The sequence below is a fragment of the Arachis ipaensis genome, chromosome B8 (genome assembly GCF_059453495.1).
Source record: "Arachis ipaensis isolate K30076 ecotype BB chromosome B8, ASM5945349v1, whole genome shotgun sequence".
Lineage (NCBI taxonomy): Eukaryota > Viridiplantae > Streptophyta > Magnoliopsida > Fabales > Fabaceae > Arachis > Arachis ipaensis.
Genome location: NC_142443.1, coordinates 20,016,496 through 20,042,539, shown reverse-complemented (window position 1 = coordinate 20,042,539; position 26,044 = coordinate 20,016,496). Strand labels below are relative to the sequence as shown.

Genomic DNA, 26,044 nt, shown 5'->3' with positions numbered 1-26,044 from the left:
AACAATATAATTAATATTAAATGTTCAATTTTATATAGTACAACAAAGAACAAACATAAAAGAAAACACACGAGTACGACGACCACGGCTAACACGAGCACGGACACAGAACATCGGCAAAAAAAATAGTCGAGGGAGTAAGAATTTTCAACGAAAAGACACAAAAAGATTGAAAGAAGAGATTAGAGTGAGTTATTAAGTAGGGATAATCTCAGTAAAAAAATTAAAATTTGTGCTATAATTTAATATTTATGTATCACCAAATATAATTAATTTTTATATAAACAAAATATAATGATAACCTTGACTCAATTGTTAAAAGTCTTTTATATTATGGTAGAAGTTCTTAATTTAACATTCACTTAATATATATATATATAATTAGTATCCACAGATAGGTATCATTTCTAATTATCTCTTCGTGGAAGGATGAATTCAAATCCTATACAAAAGAGTTCAAATTATAATAATGTTATTTTTATATGGATTTAGTGAGCAAGTATAATATAATGAATAATATTATATGATTAATATAAAATTTATTATTTTAGACTAATAATTAATTAATCATATTTAAAAGTTTTAATTAAAAATATAATATTAGACTATTAAACTAAAGATATTTAATTATTGACTAAAAATATTATATAATATAAATTAATTTTTTTATAAACAATAAAACATAAAAAAAATGACAAAAACTATCTTAAAAAATATCATTTTAATGAAGTCTGCATGAAAATTTAAAAATTACATGAGAGAATTAAAAAAGAAAAAATGACATCTCAATTAAAATTCATGTCCTTGTTATATTAGTTTATTTACACAATGTAAGTATTCGCTTCTCAAAACTCATGATGGATGTTTCAACCAAAATTAACACTTTTTTTTTAAACAGAAACTTACTATTATATTTTAAAATCCACTTCTATATATATATATATATATATATATATATATATATATATATTATTTAAGATCAAATTTAAACCCAATAAAATACTCAAAACCCTATTAGAATCATCCTACAACTACCTAAATTTGCATTGTAATACGCTAAAACATTTTTTTCATAGTCTCTTAATATACTTCCGCAAGCCACCTTAGTACTAACTTTATTTTTTAATTTATTTTAGAGTAAATTTGTATTAAATTTCTCTAATGTATTAAAGGTAAGAAAAATCATATTGAAAAAATAAAAATTTTAAGTTAGCATTTTAATCTTAAACATATAATTATTTAATGAGTAGATTGTAAATTTGTAATGTTCATTTATTTTAGTTTATATAATATTTAGGTTAAGAATTTAACTAGTGTATACTCGAAAAATATATACCAATATTAATAAAAAATTTAAACTTTTATTTTAATATATATTAAAATTTAAATTTTATATATTTTTATAGAAATATTTTTAATTGATTAGAATTTATATTAACTAATTCCTTTATATAATTTAACTGATAGTGAACGTGTTCCTTCAAACAAACATTGATATTTATATTTAGAGTAAATATCTAAATTATTTTTTAAAATTTTAGATGATTTAGAGCAGATATTTATATTTTCAAATTAATTGATTCTTTTGTCATTTTTAATAAAATTTTTAATATACATATGAATAAATAGGTTTATAATAATTTTATTATAAAATAATTCAATTTTTAAAAATTTATTCTAAAATAAATTAGCCTCCTTTAAAATAATAAAAGAGATCAATTTATTTAACAGAAATAATTTTTGAAAATAAAAAAATATCTTATCTAAATTTCTTGAGGACTTGAGATTTTTGCTTTTGGTCAAGTAGGACTTTGTCTATTGTTATGTCTATTCTTATTTCTTCTTCCAGCTATTAACGCAATTAATTCCTCTCACAAAAACCGGGAGAAAAGGAAAATACAAAATAGTAATTCCGCTGAGCAAAGAATTTTTTTTGGTTGAGATTCTCCAATCGGACAGGTTAAGGATAATTTCGTCGTGGATTTGAGTTCTATTTAAAAATTTATCATTGGTCAATGAGTTGCTGCATGTACAAAGCGAAATTTAAATCCCAAATACTTACTTAAATAGATGAGTGAATTAATCACTTGACTAACCTAAATTAGTTCTTGAACAAAGTTTTTTTTTTTTTCTTAATTGCTGAGCAAAGATTTCTATTCGCCCCTAGTTAATCTCAAAACCAGCTATGGTAGCATCTTCAAATCAGTAACCACCAATAATTTCAGGGACTCTTGGGTAGGGGTGGCAATATGTACCCTACCCACGGGTACGCAACCCGACCTCATCCAGTCGGGTAGGTTGCCAACTCGATCCGCAACGGGTAGGATAGAGTGCAGGTAGAATTCTGTGCGGGTCGGGTAGGGTGCGGGTTGAACCTCAACCCTACCCGACTAACCCACATCCTATATATGTATATGTTATATACTTATATAAAAATGTTTTAAGTGGACGTTGAACCAAAGACCTCTCACTAAATGCAAAAGATCCTTAATCATTAAAAGAAGATCATTAATTGATAATTTAATAAACTTTTTTTTACATAAAAAATAAGTTTTATTGTAAATTATCAAGTTATATAATAATGTTACATCTTTTTTTGTAACCCGTGGGTAGGGTCGGATACCCGCGGGTTAAGAGCGGATAGAGTTAGGGTTGAGATATTCTCAATTCGCGGGTAGGATAAGGTTGAGTTTATATAAAAATCTCAACTCGCAGATAGAGTTAGGGTTGACTCCAAACCCTATCCTACTCTACCCATTGCCACCCCTACTCTTGGGAGTTAATGATACCACCATAGCTAGACCGATGTTTTTTTTTTTTAATTTTTATTTTGGTCTGGGCCAGACCAATGTTTGTATTGATTATAGTTGAGGCTAAGAAGAATTTCTGGAGTTTTTACTAGTGGGGATTTTTGAGTTTGAGCATTGTTGTAGTGTTCGCTTGTAACGTTAGCATCAAGAAAAGATTATTGGGCTAATGATAACCTAACCAAAAACTCCATTTTTGACAAAAAATATAAAAGGCACCAATACTCGAGGCCCATTTGAAGAAGCCCTTTTTAATATAACTTTTAAATTATAAAAAATTTTTTATTATTATTTGATATAATTTTTAAAATTAACCTGTGATTTTTTAAAAAATTATTTAAAATATTTATAAAAAATTAAAAAAACAGTGATTTATCCTCTTCTAAAAGCTGTCTATTATTATAATTTTAAAATAAATATTTTTAATTAAAAGATAAATATAAAATAATTTATTTATAAGATATTTTTAAAATAATTTCTTATTTTTTTTTGTTTTTTTTCTTTTTAGAAGGTTTTAGTTAAGTTGTTTATTCAATTTGGCTTTCAGTTTAACTTTTGATATTTGTGTATAATTTTTAAATTTTTATTACTATTATTTATATTGCTGAATTTTTATAATTATGTTAAATGTGCTATATTATATTTGTGAAATCCCAAAAAAAATAAAATAAGAGCAAATTTAAAAACATAAACTCTATGCAACCCTTCTCGTTGCAAGTCCTAGACACGGCAGTGTTTTTTCTTGCTAGCCATGGTTCTTCTAGATTGACTTGGAGTTTTCGTAGTTGACCTACCATTTAGCTCCGTTTCCCTATCAAGTGTTTACTCCGCCACGCAAAGTCGTCAAACTAGTGACATCAACCAAATATCAATTTAAGAACTAACATAAAAAATATTATGCTTCTAGTGAATTTTTGTAATATAAAAGTATAAACTTTTAGTGATTGATAATTTTAATAAATACTGTTAATTAATGTTTTATTATAGCAATTGCTTATGTAAAAATAATTAACATAATTTTTATGTAAAAATTATAACTAAAATATAAATACGTATTATATATTTATATATCAACATTTAATAACTTTTAATTATTGTTTTTATGAATTAAATAAGTTAAAAAAAATTAAAGGTAAACAGAAGGATAGTCTCATTTTAAAATTATTCTTAAATTTCTCTTAAAGAGAAGGAAACTTTGATGATTAATTTTATTGTCATTTTTGGTATAATGTCTGTCACCGTGTTTACATTTTTTATAATCAAACGAAAGTCAACATGCTAATTCTAAATTTTATTTTTTTGTATATTAAAAAAATGTTGGTGTAATACTCAATCATTAGATTTTATGATATTTTTTAAAATTGTGGAAACAGTATAATACGTCCCATTGTATTGATAATATGTCTCTTTATATTGTATATTTTAACTTACTCTAACAATTTTAAAAAATACCATAAAATCTAATAATTGAATATTACACCAACATTTTTTCAATATACAAAAAAATTAACCCAAATCTAATGTATAATAACCCTTAACTCACATCACAAATTAAAAAACATCATCTCTAAATAATAAATAATTCTCCTTACAAAATATTATTACTCTTAATCATTTTCAAACATCCTATTCGCTAACTCTCATTGGAATCTCTAATAAGTGATTCTAAATTATTTTGGTGATTATATATATTATACTTTGATTAATTGTGTTTAAGAAAAACATGCTGCGGACTTGAAGCTCATTGTCCCAGTGAAGAGCCGTCCAGCCATTTTCCAAATTTTGTAATAAATAAAAAAAATGTGAACATGCCACGAAGCAGTGAGACCACAAAATCAATTGCCGTATTAAAAGAAGACAAAATGGAATCAAAATTCCCCATGTGGACGATTCTACCCCTGAAGACAACCTTCGAGGAAAGACCTCATATGAAAGTGCAACTGAACTCCCAACTCCAAAGTAAACCGTGTGTGTTCTGTATCTGACCAAGTTTATATTATTATTTTATTTTATTTGCCCCATTTTCTGTTTGCTTAGTTGTCTTCAATGAATCTATGCCCCATTCTTCATTCCCCTCTCTTTCTTGGAAATTCTACTCAACATTCCCAATCTCTCTATATATACTCATACCTTCACTTTTTCATCCACCATACTCATACCTTCAATAACCAATTAACCATTTATTTTTCTCTCTTCTTCAAGTTGGTATTTTAATTTGATTGTATTTATGGCTGCACAAAACTCTCAGACTCAGTTCCAAGACTACTTGCCCTTCATGGCCAACAAGCTTGGTGGGGATGGCCTAATTGATGAGCTATGCAACGGTTTCAATCTCTTGAAGGATTCAGATAAAGGGGTTATAACGTTTGAGAGCCTCAAGAAGAATTCAGCTTTGCTTGGCCTTCAAGGGTTGAGTGATGAGGACCTTAAGTCAATGGTCTTGGAAGGGGACTTTGATGGTGATGGTGCACTCAACCAGATGGAGTTCTGTGTTTTGATGTTCAGATTGAGCCCTGAACTCATGGAAGGTTCAAAGTTGTGGCTCGACCATGTTCTTCAACAAGAACTCCAAGATTATTCTTTCTAATTTTTTTTCCTTTTTACAATTAATTTTAGTCATTTGGGGCTAATTTTATTTTACCATATCTTTGTGTAAGAATTGAAAGAGAAAGATGTGAAATTAAATGAAATGACAGAAGACGTGATTCATTTTGATATGTTATTTTCAGCTCAATACAATTATTGCTATGCTTAAAACTGCTAACAAAAAATCATTACCCCTTTTCAGATCTGAGAAATTTATGGTTTCGTTTGGTACAATTTCTGATGCTGGCCTTGATAAAAAAGCTGTTATGAACTGGTTGTGAATTAGTCCAAATTAGCGACCACCTATATAGACTTGACTCAACTAATCACAGAATAAAAAAAAAACAAGTAAATAAGAGAGAGAACACCAATGAAAAATAAAAGAGGGTTATTAAATATTTGTCACTCAAAACTTTAATAGGCCTTGCAGCTCATAAGGGAGAGTTATTTTCAAAAGCTGTATTTTGGTGTGGACTTTTCAACTCCATTATGCCCTTTATTGACTTCTTTGTGGACTAATTCTTAATGCATATTGAATTATTGATGCATCAAGAACAGCAAGTGGCAGGAATGGATCCTCTCTATTTTTTTAATATTTGAAGGAATAAAGCGTGATCTCTCATCTTTAATTCTATAAGTGGGATCAAAATTAAATAGGAGAGAAAACAATGAAAGATGAGATCTTATACTGGACACCATCTAGTTTTTTTTTTTTTACTGGAGAGGATCCACTCTCACAAGTGGCATATATGTATATATTTATTTGTTTGATTCATCTTGTGCTTCTAGAATCTAGAATGAAAAATTTTGGACAATACCTAGGAAATATTTGAAGAAGCTATAACAGAAAGTGACTCCTGACATGCAAAATTTCTCAACTGTCCATATAGTTACATATTTCCTTAATTCTAGAATCAGTATCATTATCAAGATTGGAAAAAGAATCAAACTTACTTTATGGCCTTTGATGTTCACAACTAACCTGTGAGGCAAGTAAAGTTGATACTGATTGATAGGATAAACACAGAGATATTCTTCAAAGTTTGCATACCAAATTTGAACTCCTGATTTTTTAGACAGTATCTGTGTCTAAAAGGAAAATTGTTAACACAAATCTTTCTACCTGATAAAATAAAATATGCATATAGAATAAATTGTGAAATTTCCACTAGCCATTCATGAATGTCAATTCAGAGATTAGGAGCATTTCATTTCAGAATTGTACCTGCTGCAGTTATTTATTTATTTATCTAATTGAAAACCACCTACTTATGTTTATTTTTCTAATATATTCTTGATGTTCAGTTGTTTCAAACAACTTTACTGTGGTAAGTCATCAACTTTTTCCTTTCAGTGCATTTTAGTGTTGACTTGTTTCCACTCATTGACTCCAACGTTTTTCATGTAGCATTTTCATACCAAAATAGCAGAAGATATTTTAGAATTCCACAAGAATCTCAATCTCTTGCAGCCATTTTTTCCAACATCCGAAGAGGATCTGATGCCAGAATTATAGGAAGGTTGCGTCACGTTTTTCATGGTAGCAAGAACAGACAAAACTACACACATTGATACGTCACAAGTTTCAACCAAAGTCCAAAACACTGAGTCAGGAGAGAGAGAGAGAGAGAGTTTCATTTCATGTTCTTAACCTTTCTATCTATCTGTCTTTTCTTTTCTTTTCATTTTGATAGAAATCTTTCTTTTCTCTTTTCTATCAAAGCTTATGGATAATCAGGACAATCAAAGTTTGAAGAAGAATCATCTTCCACTATTCTTGCTTCTTCTCAGTGAGATTCTCTTGTTCTCTCAACATGTCTCAAGTGAAACTCATTCAATTTCCATGTCTCAGCAACTTCCTGAAGGGAAAACCTTGGTTTCACAAGGTGGAAGCTTTGAATTTGGTTTCTTCAGCCCCGGAAGTTCTGAAAACCGTTACTTGGGGATATGGTACCATAATATTCCAGTAAGAACAGTTGTTTGGGTTGCAAATAGAGCCAACCCTGTCAAAGAAAAATCTAGCATGCTGCATATAAACAATGAGGGAAATCTTGATCTAGTTAACCAAAATGGCAGTGTAATTTGGTCAGCAAAGTCAACAAAGAAGGCGCAGAGTCCAATTCTTCAGCTCTTAGATTCCGGGAATCTAGTTCTGAGAGATGAAACTGACCAAGATCCTGAACAATTTCTATGGCAAAGCTTTGATTACCCTTGTGACACACTCTTGCCAGGAATGAAGCTAGGATGGGACCTTAAAACTGGTCTAGAGAGGCGTGTAACGGCTTGGAAGAATTGGGATGATCCATCACCAGGTGACTTTTCTTGGAGTATCTCAATTGTAGGTGTTCCTCAAGTTATGATGTGGAAAGGCTCTGATGAATTCTATCGTGGCGGTCCATGGATTGGTATTGGATTCAGCGGTGCGCCGGAGTTGAAGACTAATCCGCTTTTCGAGTTCAAGTTTGTATCCAACAATGATGAAGTTTACTACACATTCAATCTCACAAATAAGTCTATGATTTCAAGGGTTGTTATGAACCAAACATTGCTTACTCGCCAGCGATATATTTGGATTCAAGATGCCAAATCTTGGAGGCTATATGCTTCTGTGCCTAGAGATAACTGTGACTCTTATAGTCTCTGTGGTCCTAATTCAAATTGTATCATAGGTGATTCGCCAGTGTGCCAGTGTTTGACAGGTTTTGAGCCTAAATCGCAGCAGAGTTGGGACATGATGGATTGGACTCAAGGATGCATACTTACTGACAAATTGAGCTGTAATGATACCAGCAAAGATGGGTTTATGAAATTCAGTGGATTGAAGTATCCAGATACTTCACATTCTTGGGTCAATCAGAGTATGAATCTTAATCAATGCAGGGATAAATGCTTGAAGAATTGTTCCTGTAAAGCGTATGCGAATTCGGATGTTAGAGGAGAAGGTAGTGGCTGTTTAATGTGGTTCAGTGAGCTCCAAGATATTCGACAGTTTTCTGGTGGTGGTGGTCAAGATGTTTATATTCGAATGAAAAGCTCGGCGATAGGTAAGATTCTTGATCCCTTCATGTATTCATTACCGTATTCTTTTCAAGGAAATACTTGTAATTTAATCACAGATACCAAAAAGAACCGTATACTAGTCCTCATGCTAGCTTTCTAGTAACTATGATTAGGATTTAGGAAGTTAGAAATGATTTTTCACTCTGCTGTGTTTCTCTGCATTTGCCTTAACCTTTTCTTTCTTTCTTTTATTTTCTACATAACTGACTTTGCTCTTTTATGCTTAAATCATGAAGGTAGGAGAGGTCATAACATGAAGTTGGCAGTGATATCAATCAGCCTTGCCTCAGTAATTGTGGTGTCTCTGGTTTTGTACTTTATAGGCAAGAGAATCATAAGCTTAAGAGGTAGCTTTCTTACTATTGGCTTAACATTTTAATGTTTATGTGCTTGTGGTTGTGGTGGTTGTTAATTGCATATTGTTGATCATTATGGATTTACTACAGCTAAGAACACAGAGAAGAAGTTATTGGTGGAGAAACATGATGATGAAGGTGATAAAGAAGATCTAGAGCTTCCAATCTTTGATCTTGCTACAATTGTCAAAGCAACTGGTGACTTCTCATTCAGCAATAAACTTGGAGAAGGTGGATTCGGAACCGTATACATGGTAATTACGAATCTTGTTGAGTTTATAACTTGTTAATTAAGTTATATGTTGATTATGTGATTATTATGTATGAAAAACTATAGGGTACCTTAGCAGATGGACAAGAAATTGCTGTGAAGAGACTCTCACGGAGTTCTGGACAAGGATTGAATGAATTTAAGAATGAAGTGATATTGATTGCTAAACTTCAGCATCGAAATCTTGTTAAGCTTCTTGGATGCTGTATTCAAGGAGATGAGAAGATGCTTGTCTATGAATACATGCCTAACAAAAGCCTAGACTCTATTATCTTTGGTATGAATATCTTCCCTTTTCTTTTTAAAAGTGTACTTTTCCATTGTCTTCATAACATTTGAATATATTTGTTGGGGGTTGAGTTAATAATACTGCTGTTCTTGACAGATCATGCCAAAAGTAAAGTTTTAGATTGGTCTAAGCGCTTCAACATCATTTGCGGAGTTGCACGAGGACTGCTTTATCTTCATCAAGATTCTAGGTTAAGGATAATACATAGAGATCTTAAAGCGAGTAATGTGTTACTTGACAGCGAGTTGAATCCCAAAATATCCGATTTCGGCATGGCTAAAACTTGTGGAGGTGATCAAACAGAAGGAAATACAAATAGGGTGGTTGGAACATAGTAAGTTAACATCACTATATTTTGTAACTTTCATCTATCGCTGCCTAATAACAATCTCTACAATTATTCTTTTCTAATATTTCCTTTTAGCGGCTACATGGCACCTGAATATGCTATTCATGGACTATTCTCAGTCAAATCCGATGTCTTTAGCTATGGCGTATTACTTTTGGAGATAGTAAGTGGTAAAAAGAACAGAGGATTTTCTCAATCAAAGAACTATATAAACCTTATCGGACATGTAAGTGGAAAAAAAAAATAGTGGTTTTACCTTTTCCTTGTTGCAATTAACAAACCTTAATTGATAATGACATGTGTTTTAAATGTTTTAGGCATGGATACTGTGGAAAGAAAACAGGCCACTAGAGTTGATTGATCCTTGCATGGAGAATTCATGTGATTTATCAGAAGCATTGCGTTGCATCCACATAAGTCTTCTATGTGTGCAACAGAACCCTGAAGATAGGCCAACAATGTCAAATGTGGTTGTGATGCTAGGAAGTGAGGGTCCCTTGTCCCAACCTAAGGAACCTGCTTTCCTCACTGAGAAGTACTCTTTTGAAGTAGATTCTTCTAGCAAACAAATATCTTCTTCTACCAATGAAATCAGTGTCACGATGTTAGAGCCTCGTTAGTGGATCATTTATGTAACACCAACTTAGATCTTTGTGTTGTGCACATTATGTTGTGTTTTAATAGTACCACTTATTCTACTTTGATATGCACACAATTGGGAATGGAACTATAGATGTAGCATTTGTATATGTAGGTGGTGTTTTTCTTAGATTTCCATTGTATTTGTAATTGAATTAGCTTATTTTGTCTCTTCTTTGTTTTTATAATATAGGTTCATCCATCAAGATTTTTTTCAGATGGTCCTAACTTGGATAAAAATAGTGGTGCATTTATTTGTATAAGTATAAAATATGGCTCAATCATCTCACACATACCATTCCAGAAATATCAAGTTGATTTACTCTTTTCCATTTCAAGACCAGAATCAACCAAAAAGGCATGACTGAGATATTCAAACCATATAAATTCAAAGCACACAAGAAATCATTACAACATCTGTTTCAACAATGGCCCTTTTTATTCCAATCTCCAAGCAAGATTATGCTATCTACCATACTTGGGTATAAAGAACATTCGCCCATAGTGCTTCTTATTATTCACTCAGAATTCTCCAAAGGATCTTCATCAAAATAGCATCATTAATAGAAGAAAAGCTAAATAATAATATAATATCATAAATTATATAGATATAATAAAAGTATTTATAAAGCATTAGATACATATATGATGATTAGTTCAGAATATTTACAAATCATCGGTTGAAATTCTGATTGACAAAATGTTTAAAAGAAAGTGTGACTGAAATGTCACTACAAAAAAAAAAAAAATTTATGGTCACGGTGAAAAACTGTGACCATAGCTAGTGAAAAGGGTGACCATAGGTCTATGGTCACGGTTTTTCTGCCGTAGCCTATTCTCTCGTGGCCATAGACCTATGGCCACAGTTTTTTTTATTTATAGTTACGGTTTCTATGATCAAATTATAGCACTTTAGGCCACGTTTTTTTACCGTGACCATAGCCTCTATGGTCACCCCTTCTCAAAACCGTGATCATAGCCTTATCTATGGTCACCCCACCAAAAACCGTGACCATAGCCATATCTATGGTCATGGTTTTGACCGTGACCATAACCTCTAAGATCACCCCTCCCAAAAACCGTGACCATAGCCTTATTTATTGCCACGGTTTTGACCGTGACCATAACCTCTATGGTTACCCCTCCCGAAAACCGTGATCATAGCCCCTATGATCACCCCTCCTTAAACCGTGACCATAGCTTATCAATGCTGAAGTTTGGAAAATTATAATTCCAAGGCTTGACATAAGATTGGTTGCTACCATGGATACAAACAACAAAACTAAGGAGATTATAAAGTAAGATTGAATTTTGAAGAGATTGACGAATGAAGGCTTTGTATATCTGAGTTGTCTAGGGAACAGGAGTCAGTTAATGTCAACTGCATCATTTTAACACACCTATGTTGTAACTTTTGCACCTGATTATACTCCTTTCTCATGCTTGGTAAAAGGCTAAAACCATGTAACATTTTTTATACTGTATTAATTTTTGAGGGAGAAAATTTTTCCAAGGGAGGTAGAATGTAATATCCCAAGATTTTTTTTTTTTGTGGAAACATTTTAGATTTACCCTCTAATTTTATCAAAATACCTATTCTACCCTTATCCCTTTTATCAAACCCTAACCCTAATCTCAAAATAAAACTCACACTCTCCCTCTTACACACATACACACACATTTCAGAGAAAGAGGGAGAAGGAACGGAAGCAAAGAAAAGAGAAAGGGGAGAATGAGGAAACGGAGAAGAGAAGAGAGGAAGGGGAGGCTGTCCGCCGTCACTGTCGTCGCCTTGGAGCACACCGGCATCGCGCCTTACCGTCGTGGAGCCGCTGTCCCACGCGTTGCCGTCAGCGCTGACGAAGAGGGGAGAGAGTGAGACGTTGAGGCAGAGAGCTGCCGCTGCGGGAAACGCGATGGAGGAGAGGACGCCGCCAGCTCTGTCACGCCTGGTTGCTGCCTAGCACGCCGTCGGAGACTGCCATTCCCTCACCACTGCTGCGTCGCTGTTGATGAAGCTGTTGCCGCCGCCGTGAGCCGCGAACAGAGGAGGGAGAAGGAGGCGAGTTCGTGAGGGAGAAGAAGCAGCGCTGCCACCTTGCCGCCGTACCTCCTTGCTACTGTCGAGCTGTCCGCTGCCATTGTTGCCGTTCTGGTTCGCTCTTTTTCCTTGAATCTGTTTCACTTCCGTATCCTGCCATTCTGATTTTATTGAACCTCTGCTTTACCTTGGATTTTCCAACACTATTTCTTGTTGTCTTCCATTCAATTTGAATCCAATATTTTCTCTGGGTGCTATGATCATTGACGTTGCAATAAGAAATGGATGTTGCTGTTGTTGCAGCCGCAACTTTCCACTGCCCCAGTCCAAATCCTGTGTCTTTTCATTTCATTTTACATCGATCCTCCTCACCCGTTAATTTCGCACTTTGGGTTTGGTCTTTTCGGTCCCTTAGGACCACGTTGTGAGTAGGCTTTACATTTATAATTATTTGCCTTTACATCTATAATTATTTTGATATATGCTGCTTGAATTTATGACTATACTTACAAGTTATTAACCAAGGATTTGAATTTGATTTTAATAATGAATTTATTAGAACTAAATATTTATTTTTGTGAAATTCAAATTTTTAATCTGCATATGAGACTGTATATATTTTTTATGAAGTTTTGCACTATTTTAAACTTTTTTATCTTACTTGAATATCTTTTTGTGAGACCATATATTTTTTTATGAAGTTTGTATTATTTTTGAATATTCGAATTTTATTTGAATATGTATTTTTGGAACATTGAAATATTGTTGATATTCACTTATATACTCTGAATTTTTATAGTATATTCGACATTCATATAATTGAAAGGGATTTTTTATGAGAATGTATTATTTGATTTGATTCGATATCTTATATACTTGAAAGGTCAAATGATTGGTTGTATTTGAAATTATATGTTTTGAATTGGTTTGGGAGACTCGTATTAAAAAACCGCCGTTAACTTAGATGCATCTAACTCAGACCCCAGCTAGTAGGAGTGTTGCTAGCCTAACGTGTAGGCCACACGTTAGATCTGTTATTCTATTAGAACACATGAGAGGAAAGGGCTACCCTTAGAGGTGGAGCCGCCCAAGTGTGAACTTTTGATTTGATTTCTGTATGAGAACTTTCTTATTGATTCACTTATTATTATTATCAACTACTATTTTCTAATTAAAATTACTTTAATAATAATGTTTATATGGTCTCATGTGAATTATAAATGTATTGTCTAGTCACTGAGTTGCGAAACTCATCCATTTTTCTAAAAATATTTTTTAGGAACAAATGCTTGACTATGTGAAACATTCTAATCAATAGTCACGATCTGCAATGAGTATCTATTTTTGTCGAATTTTTAGATGTATATGCTCCATATGTCACAGGCAGGATCCAACAATTCTTAATTATTTTAATTTTTGTTAAATATGTATAATTATTTATTTTAGAACTTGTAAAATATTTGTAATTTTCTTATTCAACTTATATTTGACTTTGTTAGACTTGCTAGGAGATTATTTTCCTAAGCGCCGGTTATGACTCATTTTAAACCGTGAGACAGAGTTTCTTACTCTCACTGTCTCACATGGTGTCACCTACACCTTCTCACCAGTTTACTCTGCAAGAAGATCAGAGTTTCTTCGTCAAGCATTCATCAACGATTGCAAAAAAAATAAATAAACAAAAGTTTATATACATTAAATATAGGGTTGCTATGTTTATCTTACTTGGATAAAAGTAGTGATCCATTTATTTGTGCAAGTATAAAATATGGCTCAGCCATCTTACACATACCATTCAAGAAATATCAAGTTGCTTTACTCTTTCCATTTCAAGACTCACTGAATACCAGAAACAACAATACCATTACCACCAGCACTTGCATTACATGGGAAACTGAAAAAAAAACACACACACACACACAAGAAATTATTACAATATCTTAATCTGCCCTCTTAAGGAATGTCAACCAAGAACCAACATATTTTCCACATGAATCAGTCCTCTGCAGTCTTGACAGAATCCAAACAGCCATGTGAGTGACTCGTGTATTTTCTTTTTTCCCTTTTTGGTTACTTACAATAATGCGAGTCATGTTAACAAATATAAGTTACAATTGTTTAGTTTGGCCCGGTCTAATTTGGTCTTTTCAGATCTTATAATGAAAGGTCTAGCCCTGAATAGTGAGCCCAAAATGAGAGAGAAACTGAAACAAACAAAAACACCACTCTGTATGTAATGACCAAGGTTGCGAAAACCGAACCGGTCAACAAACCGGTAAGGTGACTGATTCACTGGTTTAACGGTTCGACCGAGATTCAACCGGAGTTCAATCGGTTTAATTAAATATTAAATAAAATTATTAAAAATTTAATATACAATTTCAAATAATTAAATTCAATAATTTTAAATATTAAATAACATTGAGTAAGCTCCATATTTTTTTCACATTGTTGCTTGAATCTCCCAAAGTAACAGCAAAGACAACATCAAATCCTCCTGTTCCTGGTGCTCCTGGAACTCCAGCCAACAACACTCCTTCCAAGTTCAGTGTAGCATCCAAAAGTTTTGTTTGTGATTCTGGTTCAATCTGCATGAACTGCAAAGAAACAGTAGTTACTAGCAGCAGATCCCATTTATAATCAACATCATTCAGACAGAAGAAGCATAATAATAAGTGTAAAATCAATGAAAAGAACTTACAGGAACACCTGCAGCCTCATCTAATCTCAAGCATAGCTTCTTTTGCACCTAACAATGCTTTATTAACTGCTTTCTTATTGGGTTTAGAAACTTACTCTATCCACTATGAGAATTGCATTTTCAACATCAATACAAAAGAAAAGCAAAAACATGAGAGCCTGAAGTGTAAAAACATGACCAAAATTAACTCAGAAAAAAATACAGAATCATTCAGCAACTGAAAATCAGTAAAGCCAGTTCAAATTAACAAAATCAGCAAATCCAGTATTAACAAAATCAGCAAATCCAGAATTAACAAAAGTATTAACAAAATCTGCAAATCAGCATTCAGCAACTCAATATTATTAATAACAGTGCAAATTACAAAACAAGCAAAAATAATTCCAAGCAACAGTGCTTACTGGCGGTAAGGGAAGAAAGGAAGTGACGGCGACGGAGGAGCGGGAACTACAGGCAAAGACAGAGAGAGAGGTCGAACAGAGGAGACGATGACCGAGAACGATGAGAGGAGAGGAGAGGAGAGTAGGAGACCTTCCTACGACGGCAGCGAAATGAGGAAGGATGAGAAGAGGGATGACGGTTGCGGGCTGCGTTCGAACTTCCACCGAACAGAGCTTCCAGCCTTCCACACGCGACATCGCACCCACCGTCTGTGCGGAGGAGAAGAGTGACGATGACTTCGAAGAGAAATGGTGGCTACAGGCTACGTTCGAAGTTCGGAGGAGAGGAGTTTGGCCGTTTGGGGATTAGGGTTCTCCAATTTTCAGAGAGAAAGAGAGGGGTGGGGTCTGGGATGGCAAATACGGGGGTATTGGGGCAGGGCATGGGTTTTTTTTTGTTTTTATATAAACTTAAACGGCGCCGTTTTGAGGTAGCCACAGAACCGGAAATCTCTAAAAAAACCCGATCGGTTCTGACGGTTCACCGGTTAACTGCCGGTTCGACCGGTTTTTGAACCATTTTTGCCAAATGATTTTTATAGTCAACCGAACCAATTAAATGATCGATTTCCAATTTTTTTGGTTGAACTGGTTGATCCGGTTCGATTTTCAGAACCATGGTAATGACCCAACAAAAACAACGTCAAAAAAAAAAATAATAAAAAGAAGAAAGGCTAAAAACATGAATATTACTCTCGTCAATTCATTAGTGACAAAACAAAAAAAATGTAATTTTTAGATACAATAAAGTCAACTTATTCAAACTAATTTGAATTGGTCTAATAATTAGTTCACTAATGCACTTTAACAAGTATTGAAGATTTAAATTCCGTCTTATGAATCAACAAATCTTTAAATAAAATTCTAATTTACAATAAATTAATTTTTGCCTTACTAAATTAGATGATATCATGAAAAAGAAAGGTCAATTTATTCAAATTTATACAAAAGAAAAAAAAATTAGTGACAGAGTGACGCATATAATTATTGAACATTCAACTCATACAAACTCACACCGACACATACAAAAAATAATGCAAATGAAACCTATTGAGATAATAGTATGTTCAAATTCTAATCTATCATGATTGACTCTCGTGTAAGTGAAAGATTGTTGGAAATAATTAGTATGGCCATAATTTAATTAATTATGTGTCAAATAATTTGTTATTGTTATTATATTAAAAGATTAATATAATAAGGTATTTGATTAAATTCAGAGATTTATCATTGTGATAGTGATCATAATATTGAGAGATAAATCTTTTATAATTTAATCCAAATTATTCTTGGTCATATGATTATTAAAAAGAACATTAATAATGTGAAAAGATCAATATATATATATTTCATTAGATGAAGATTAATAGATTTCATTTATTAAATTATATATACAGATGGTACATATAGAGATATGATCATTGAACTGACTCATTCTGAGAATTTCTAATGGTTATAATTACTGCATATTTGTCAATAGGATATTCTCAAGATAAATATGATACTAAAGTTTCTTTGACCTACGACTATCATAATAATTAATAATGTATTTATTATATTTTGATTCCAGGCACCTAATACCCTAGGGTGCTAGTTAAATGGATATTGAGTAAGATTTAAATATTTATAAAATTAATAATTAGTCAATAAGAGATCCGTCAACTCTCGGTAAAGAGTTTGAGCTTTATAATTATAATGGCTGAAATGAATAAAACCTTGACCAAGGAAATTAAATAAACGAAGAAATGAGTTTTTTTGGTCATTCACATTCATTATAATAATGGTAACAAGTTAGAGTTTGACAATCAAACCATACTCTAAGGTTTAACCAAGAGCTAGAAAAATGAACGAATTATACTTTGTTTTTCTCGGTTCTTAGTAAAAATATATTACTTCATAATTTCGAGTCGTTAAGGAGTGTTTCTAAATGCCAATCTTGATTAGTAAATTTAGTATGACTAATTTACTATTTGCTTAGTATTGAACCTATGAGGTTACATATTAACGAGTATTCTAATATTTGCTATAGAATTATTTAATTATTATTTTAATTTGATCAAATAAATAATTATATTAATTTAAATAGAATATTATTATATTTTTTACTAGCACCAAGAATATAATAATAATATGATAATTGAGAATATTAAATGAGAATTAAGAATAATTAGTTATTCTATTTTTAAATTTGAATTCTAAATTTGGATAAGATCTTAACCAATTATGTTTTAAATTAAATTGTGATGTTCCAAATTCATGATAATAAAATCAAATAAAAATTTGATTAAAATCATAACAAAAAAAATTATTTAATTATAATTTAACTGCATCACATGCTTAAATATTAAAAATCTGAATTAATCATATTTATTCACAAATTTTTGAAAAATAAAAATCAAAATTAAAACATAAAAAGTCAAAATTCTGATACCACACACAAGGATAATTATGTGTTTACAACATGCACTGAAAGAGAAAAAAAGTAATATTTTAGTGGCATCAGAGCTGACTTTTTATGTTTTAATTTTTATTCTTGTTTTCTAAAAATTTGTGAATTAATATGATTAATTCAAGTATTTAATATTTAAATATGTGATACAATTATTTCTATTGAGATGATTTTTTAATAAATTAATAATTAATTTATTTTAATTTTAATTATTTAATTATGATTAAATTATCATTCTTTTAAATTAATACCTATATTACATTCAAATATTTGATTTTATTTATTTATTCATTAAATTTTATTGTGACTTTGGTCACGTTAAAAGGAATAAAATACAAAATAATTTTTTTTGTTTCTTATATATATGTATATATTGAGAATGTCAAATTTGATTTGATAGTTTTATAAAACTAAATGTTAGTCTAATAAAAATTAAATTTTGATTAGATTAATGTGTTTCGAACACTATAATTTTAAAAATAATTTTTATAATATTCTTAATTATAAAGAGCAATCTCACAATCAGAAATTTTATTTTTAAGATAATAATAAATATATATATTTTTAATGTATTAAAAATTTAATTTTATATTTGATGTATAACATTTAATGCATAAGTATTCATATCAGCAGTTGATTAGAGTTGTTAATTAACTGTATTAGAAACCAGGGACGGATCTAGAAATAATATTATGGGGGGCCAATAACACATATAATATTAAAAATTATGTAAAAAAAATTATATAATATAAGATGTATTATAAAAATATACAGATAGAGAATATATTTTAAAGTAAAAAAAATATGTGTATACTTTTTACTAACGAAGTGGTCAATTCTTCGTATCATACAATTCACCGATAATAGAATTTGTGTCAAAATTTTCAACAGTTTTCTTTTCAATATAATTAAAAGACAATTAGCAAGAATTTCATCTTTTATTTTGTTTCTAAGTTATTTTTCACAATATTCATAGTTGAAAAAGATCTCTTAATTGTAGCAGTTGAAACAGAGAGAATTAATACCAAACAAATAAAAAAAACGGCCACAAGAAGAAAAAGAATTCACTTTATGAAATTTAAAAATTTTTATTTAATTAAAAAATATTAGTAATAATATCTTTTTCAGATTTTTTTTAATATTGTTACTTATTTTTTAAATATTAAAAATTATTAATATTTAAATTAGACTGAACTTTTATTTATATTAGACTAAATACTAAATATTTTTTAAAAAAAATTAAATTATACATAATAACTTATTACTATTAAAAAAAGTTAAGGGAGCCGAGGCCGCCACTCGCCCCTTTATGTCCGTCTTTAAATTAGACTGAATTTTTATTTATATTAGACTAAATACTAAATATTTTTTTTAAAAAAAATTAAATTATACATAATAACTTATTACTATTAAAAAAAGTTAAGGGAGCCGAGGCCGCCACTCGCCCCTTTATGTCCGTCCCTGTTAGAAACTCATAGTCTTGTTGTATATATATACTTCTTAGTGATAACAAAAAAGATGTTAATTCATCATTCTAATCAACTCTCACTTTCAAAATTTTTTCACTCTCACTTGGTATGATCTACACCTTCTCAGTTCTCACCATTTTACTCTGCAAAAAGATCAGAGTTTCTTCATCAAGCATTCATCAACGATTGGGAAAAAAACAAATAAATAAATAAATAAATAAAAGTTTATATGCATTAAATATAGGGTTGCTATGTTTATATATCTTGGATAAAAATAGTGATGCATTTATTTGTGTATGGCTTAGCTATTCTTACACATACCATTCTAGAAATATCAAGTTGCTTTACTTTTTCCATTTCAAGACCTGAATCATACCAAACACAATATATACCATTACCACGAATGTTCCTTAATCTATTTATAAGTAATACATATATTAATTATAATCATAAATTAAACTATTTTATATTAAATGACTTATATAATGATAATCTCATTTACTGTAATAAATACTGAATTAAATAAGTTATTATTACTTTTGATTTGGATTAAATGAGAATAAAACTAGAAATACTATTTTATTTAAATTTTAAGATTTAATAAGTGTTATACTCAAATATAAATAGTGACTTCATGGTTTTAGTCCCTAACACATCAAGGCGGTCTCCGTAGCTCTTTTTTCATTAAAGGAGTTACGATTCAGCCCTAGCTATCAGAGATACAAAAAACTTTGGTTGAAGAAAATTAAATAACCAAAATCTCTCAATTATTCTCATGAATTCAAATACGTTTTTGGACATCTCAGTTATATTTCTTGAAAATTTAACATGGATAGTCTTGGAGTTGAAGAATCCTAAAATTTTCAATAATCAATACTTACATTATATGGAAAATTCAAAAAAAACATACACAAAAAATTATTACAATATCTTAATCTGCCCTCTTAACTGGTAAATGTCAACCAACATATTTCTTTTTTTTTCCAGGAATTGTCAACCAACATATTTTCACATGAATCTGTTCTTTGCAACATTGACAGAGTCCAAGCACCATAGGACTCATGTATTTTCTTTTTTCCTTTTTATTTTTGGTCAAACTTTTTTTTCCTTTTGGGTTACAGTTATCAATCATGTGACTCATGTTTTTTTCTTTTGGTCAGTGATCACGTGACTCATGTTAACAAGGGTTCAGACCCTAAAATAGGCTCGAATCGACAGAATCTTCCAACCCGACCTGGCAGAAAATGCAAAAAGACACCTTTCCTTTCCTTCTCCATGGCCACCATTGTGCTACTACTACGAAGAAGATCACTCCTCGAGTGCCCCCACTTCCAGCGTTTTTTCCTATCATCGTCAACCGTCGGTATTTGTCATCGCTAATCGATGTTAACTGTTTAGTTTGGCCCGATCTAATTTGGCAAGTTATAGCCCTGGATAGTGAGCCCAAAATGAGAAAAAAGCTGAAACAAACAAAAACATCCACAAGAAATGTTTGAAAAAAAAGAAAAGACTAAAAGCATGAATACTATTCTCAAAATTCATTATTTACAAAAAAATTAATTTATAAATACAATAAAGATAACTTATTCAAATCAATTTTAATTGGTTTAGTAATTAGTTTAGTAATTGGCTTAAATAATCTGTTTTGTGTATTAATAACTCATTGACCAGCGACGAATTTTTAGGAGCTTCAATCTATGTCGAATTAGTCTTTGTCTTGCCAAATTAGATAATATCATAAAAAAGGTCATCTTATTCAAACTCATGTAGAAAAAATAAAAGAAAATAGTGACACAGCGACACATACTGTTGAAGGTATTGGTAGTGTGGGCAGCAGCACCTTCGAGAGAGAATTTCAGAGAGAAGTATACAATTGAAAAAACTTGATAACATAAATGGTGAATCTCAATTATTAGAAGAGTCCACCTCAATCGAAGTAGAATAAAGTCTCTCCAACTACCTAACAATAATAAATTTGCTGAGCTCTCATCACCTGATAAATTTAACTAAGCTACTAACATGCACTATATACATCAGCTCCTAATTTACACTATACTAGCAATCTATAGCTCCAAACATAAAGGTCCAGTGACACCCTCCCTCAAGTTAGGAGCATATACATTCAGCATTCCAAGTTTGTCCTGTAGCCTACTGAACACTGTGGGTGCTAGTGCCTTAGTGAACAAATTAGCTACTTGATCATGAGTTGAAATTGGTAGTAAGTGAATCAGTCCTTCTTGAAGTTTATTTCTTACCACATGACAATCTACTTCTATGTGTTTTGTTCTTTCATGAAAAACAGAATTAAATGCAATGTATATTGTCGATTGGCTATCACAAAAGATGTTAATAGCCTTAGAAAGGAGAACCTACAAGTCTATCAATATGTAACTAATCCACTGTGCTTCTCAAATGGCACTTGCCAAAGCTTGATACTTAGCCTCAAAAGATGAAGACGCCATTGTCAGTTACTTTTTGCTCTTCCATGATATGAGTGAGTTTCACAGATAGAAACAATAGGCCGAAATTGACTTCCTTGTGTCTGGACATGCTTCCTAGTCTAAATCCGAGAACGCAGTCAGATTGTAATCTACCTCTGAAGTGAAGAATAACCCTGTTGTTGGTGCTCCCTTCAGGTACCTGAGCACATGATGTGCTTCCTGCATATGTTGGGTGGTCGGATAGTCCAAAAATTGACTGATTTTCCCTATTGCATAACTGATATTCAGTCTGGTGTTGGCTAAATACAACAGCCTCCCAATTAAATTTCTGTAGCCTGAGTGATCCTTCAATGGCTCTCCTTTTTCTCTGGACAGCTTTACTGTATAGTCTAAAGGTGCAGTCGTAGGCTTGTGATGAGCGGATAATTTATACGCTTTTTGGCATTGTTTTTAGTATATTTTAGTTAGTTTTTATTATGTTTTTATTAGTTTTTAAATAAAAATCACTCTTCTAGACTTTACTATGAGTTTGTGTATTTTTCTGTGATTTCAGGTATTTTTTGGCTGAAATTGAGGGACCTGAGCAAAAATCTGATTCAGAGGCTGAAAAAGGACTACAGATGCTGTCGGATTCTAACCTCCCTGCACTCAAAGTGGATTTTCTAGAGCTACAGAAGCCCAATTGGTGCGCTCTCAATTGAGTTGGAAAGTAGACATCCTGGGCTTTCCAGAAATATATAATAGTTCATACTTTGCTCGAGATTTGATGGCCCAAACAGGCGTTCCAAGTCAGCTCAAGAATTCTGGCGTTTAACTCCAAAACTGGCACAAAAGCTGGAGTTAAACGCCCAAATTGGCACAAAAGCTGGCGTTTAACTCCAAGAAAAGTCTCTACACGAAAATGCTTCAATGCTCAGCCCAAGCACACACCAAGTGGGCCCGGAAGAAGATTTCTGCATTAATTACTGATTTCTGTAACCCTAGGCTACTAGTTCTCTATAAATAGGACCTTATACTATTGTATTTTCATCTTTGATAAGTCTTATGCTATCTTAGACACGTTTGGGGGGCTGGCCTCATGGCCATGCCTAGACCTTGTTCTTATGTATTTTCAACGGTGGAGTTTCTACACACCATAGATTAAGGTGTGGAGCTCTGCTGTTCTTCATGAATTAATACAAAGTACTATTATTTTTCTATTCAATTCATGCATATTTCTTCTCCAAGATATTCATTCGTTCTTCAACTTGATGAATGTGATGATTCGTGATACTTATCATCATTCTCACCTATGAACATGTGCCTGACAACCACCTCTGTTCTACTAGCAATGGCTTGAGTGCGTATCTCTTGGGTTTCTAATCTAAGATTGGAACCTTCGTGGTATAGGCTAGAATTATTGGCGGCCATTCCTGAGATCCGGAAAGTCTAAACCTTGTCTGTGGTATTCCGAGTAGGATCTGGGAAGGGATGACTGTGACGAGCTTCAAACTCGTGATTGTGGGGCGTGTGACAGACGCAAAAGGATCAATGGATCCTATTCCGACATGATCGAGAACCGACAGCTGATTAGCCGATGTTGTGACAGAGCCTCAGAACCATTTTCACTGAGAGGATGGGATGTAGCCATTGACAACGGTGATGCCCAACATAAAGCTTGCCATGGAAAGGAGTATGAATGATTGGAAGAAGGCAATAGGAAAGCAGAGGTTCAAGGGGAACAAAGCATCTTCATACGCTTATCTGAAATCCACCAATGAATTACATAAGTATCTCTATCTTTATTTTATGTTTATTTTCATCACCTTAAACTCCATAACCATTTGAATCTGTCTGACTGAGATTTACAAGATGACCATAGCTTGCTTCAAGCCGACAATCTCCGTGGGATCGACCCTTACTCACGTAAGGTTTATTACTTGGACGACCCAGTGCACTTGCTGGTTAGTTGTGCAGAATTGTGACAAAGTGTGATTCACGTTTGAGAGCTCCAAGTCTTTGGCGCCATTGTTGATGATCACAATTTCGTGCATCAAGTTTTTGGCGCCGTTGCCGGAGATTGTTCGAGTTTGGACAACTGACGGTTCATCTTGTTGCTTAGATTAGGTATTTTTCAGAATTTTTAAGAATGAATTCTAGAGTTTCAAGGTGATGTTCTTACCATCACAAAAGCTGATTGATTCCCATCAATTTAGCTATTGAATGTAATGTCCTGCTGAAGCTTGGCCAAACATGTCTAATCTTTTTAGACTGAAGCTTTAGACTAACATTGCATGATTCCTGGAATTCTTATTAAAAGTTTTGATTCTCTTTATTTTCTTTTCTATATAATTTTCGAAAAAAAAACACAAAAAAAATTTATAAAACCATAAAAACCAAAAATATTTTATGTTTCTTGTTTGAGTCTAGTATTAAGTTTGGTGTCAATTGCATGTTTCTGTTCTTCTTGCATTTTTCGAATTCATGCATGTTCTTCATTGATCTTCAAGTTGTTCTTGATGATTTCATTGCTCTAATCTTTAAATTCTCTTGTTTTGTATGTTCCTCATATGCATTCTCAATTTGTTAGTGTCTCTTATATGAAAATTTTTAAGTTTGGTGTCCTGCATGCATTGTTTATTTTATCTTAGTTGCATTCTTATTGTTTCTCATCATTAAAAATTCAAAAATATTTTCAAAATTGTGTCTTTTCAAGTCAATAATACAGAGAATTAAAGATTCAGAACATTCAGCAGAGGAATCAAACAGAAAAAGCTGGGCGTTCAAAACGCCCAGTGAAGAAGGAAAACTGGCGTTTAAACGCCAGCCAGGGCACCTGGCTGGGCGTTTAACGCCCAAAAAGGTAGAGATTTGGGCGTTAAACGCCAGAATGGGCACCATTCTGGGCGTTTAACGCCAGGATGACACTAGAGGGAAGATTTTGTTTTTAATTCACATTTTTTTCAAGTTTTCATAATTTTTCAAAATCAAATCTTTTTCAAATCATATCTTTTCAATCATATCTCTTTCAAAATCAATTTCTTTCCATTTTATATTTATTTTTACTATTTTCAAAAATCCTTGCTTCAATTCAAGATTTACTTCAAAAATTTTCAAGTTGTTACTTGCCTATTAAGAAAGAATCAAATTTTAAATTTTAGAATCATATCTTCTAATTTCTTATTAGTCAAGTAATCAACTTTAGTTTTAAAACTTTCTCTTTTTAGTTTGATTTTCAATCATATCTTCTCAATCATATCTTTTCAATCACATCTTTTTCAAAATTAATTTTTTGCAATCAAATCTTTTTCTAATTTCAAAATCTTTTTCAAAAATCACTTAATTTCTTTCCCAATCTTAGTTTTCGAAAATCTCAATCAAATTTTCAAATTTCTTTTCAAAATTTTTTAAAATTATTTTTGAAAATTCTTCCCCTCTTCTCACATCCTTCTATTTAAGGGACTAAGACTCCTCCTCAAGGTACAATTCGAACTCCCTCCTTCTTTATATGTTCGAATTCTCCTCCATCTACCTCCTCCTTCTATTCTTCTTTTCCTCTGACACCTCAAGGAATCTCTATACTGTGACATAGAGGATTCCCTATTTTCTTGTTCTCTTCTCTTTCATATGAGTAGGAACAAAGATAAAGGCATACTTGTTCAAACTGATCCTGAACCTGAAAGGACCTTGAAGAGAAAGCTAAGAGAAGCTAAAGAACATCTCTCTTTAGAGGGCCTAACAGAGCTTTTCAAGGAAGAAGAAACCATGGCAGCCGAAAACAATAATGCCAACAATGCAAGGAAGGTGCTTGGTGACTTTACTGCACCTACTCCTGATTTCTATGGGAGAAGCATCTCAATCCCTGCCATTGGAGCAAACAACTTTGAGCTTAAGCCTCAATTAGTTTCTCTAATGCAACAGAATTGCAAGTTTCATGGACTTCCATTGGAAGATCCTCATCAGTTCTTAGCTGAATTCTTGCAAATCTGTGACACTGTCAAGGCCAATGGGGTTGACCCTGAAGTCTACAGACTTATGCTCTTTCCTTTTGCTATAAGAGACAGAGCTAGGACATGGTTGGAATCACAACCTAAGGAAAGCCTGAACTCTTGGGAAAAGCTAGTCAATGCCTTCTTGGCAAAGTTCTTTCCACCTCAAAAATTGAGT

General features: G+C 32.1%; 2 protein-coding genes and 1 long non-coding RNA gene across 4 annotated transcripts; 2 read left to right on the top strand and 1 right to left on the bottom strand.

The window, feature by feature from the left end:
• Positions 1–4,911: 4,911 nt before the first annotated feature.
• LOC107613278 (calcium-binding protein PBP1) lies at positions 4,912–5,522 on the top strand. The gene has a single exon (XM_016315206.3). It carries the CDS (start codon positions 5,035–5,037, stop codon positions 5,392–5,394), a length of 360 nt encoding a protein of 119 aa, XP_016170692.1. The 5' UTR covers positions 4,912–5,034; the 3' UTR covers positions 5,395–5,522.
• A 950-nt stretch (positions 5,523–6,472) lies between these two features.
• LOC107613277 (G-type lectin S-receptor-like serine/threonine-protein kinase At4g27290) lies at positions 6,473–10,574 on the top strand. Of its 2 annotated transcripts, XM_088495240.1 has the most exons (8): positions 6,591–6,721; positions 6,802–8,437; positions 8,690–8,800; positions 8,900–9,063; positions 9,147–9,357; positions 9,466–9,703; positions 9,794–9,944; positions 10,036–10,574. In XM_088495240.1, exons 2-8 carry the CDS (start codon positions 7,120–7,122, stop codon positions 10,336–10,338), a joined length of 2,496 nt encoding a protein of 831 aa, XP_088351366.1. In that variant the 5' UTR covers positions 6,591–6,721; positions 6,802–7,119; the 3' UTR covers positions 10,339–10,574. The 2 variants fall into 2 exon arrangements, with proteins under 2 accessions (XP_016170691.1, XP_088351366.1); XM_016315205.3 differs by having other exon boundaries at positions 6,473–8,437.
• Positions 10,575–14,723: 4,149 nt separating this feature from the next.
• Positions 14,724–15,900, bottom strand: LOC107610644 (uncharacterized). Its single transcript, XR_002352105.2, has 3 exons — positions 15,501–15,900; positions 15,100–15,202; positions 14,724–14,995 (listed from the first exon to the last, which is right to left on the bottom strand). It is a non-coding gene; the product is annotated as an uncharacterized LOC107610644 (long non-coding RNA).
• Between the last annotated feature and the right edge of the window lie 10,144 nt (positions 15,901–26,044).

What these genes read in the sequence shown, in the direction of transcription:
- LOC107613278 (XM_016315206.3), top strand. Translation starts at nt 5,035, where the DNA reads ATGGCTGCACAAAACTCTCAGACTCAGTTCCAAGACTACTTGCCCTTC.
- LOC107613277 (XM_016315205.3), top strand. Translation starts at nt 7,120, where the DNA reads ATGGATAATCAGGACAATCAAAGTTTGAAGAAGAATCATCTTCCACTA. An exon ending in GAGAATCATAAGCTTAAGAG is followed by an intron (nt 8,801 to 8,899) that starts GTAGCTTTCTTA and finishes GATTTACTACAG; the next exon opens with CTAAGAACACAGAGAAGAAG. An exon ending in CCTAGACTCTATTATCTTTG is followed by an intron (nt 9,358 to 9,465) that starts GTATGAATATCT and finishes TGTTCTTGACAG; the next exon opens with ATCATGCCAAAAGTAAAGTT.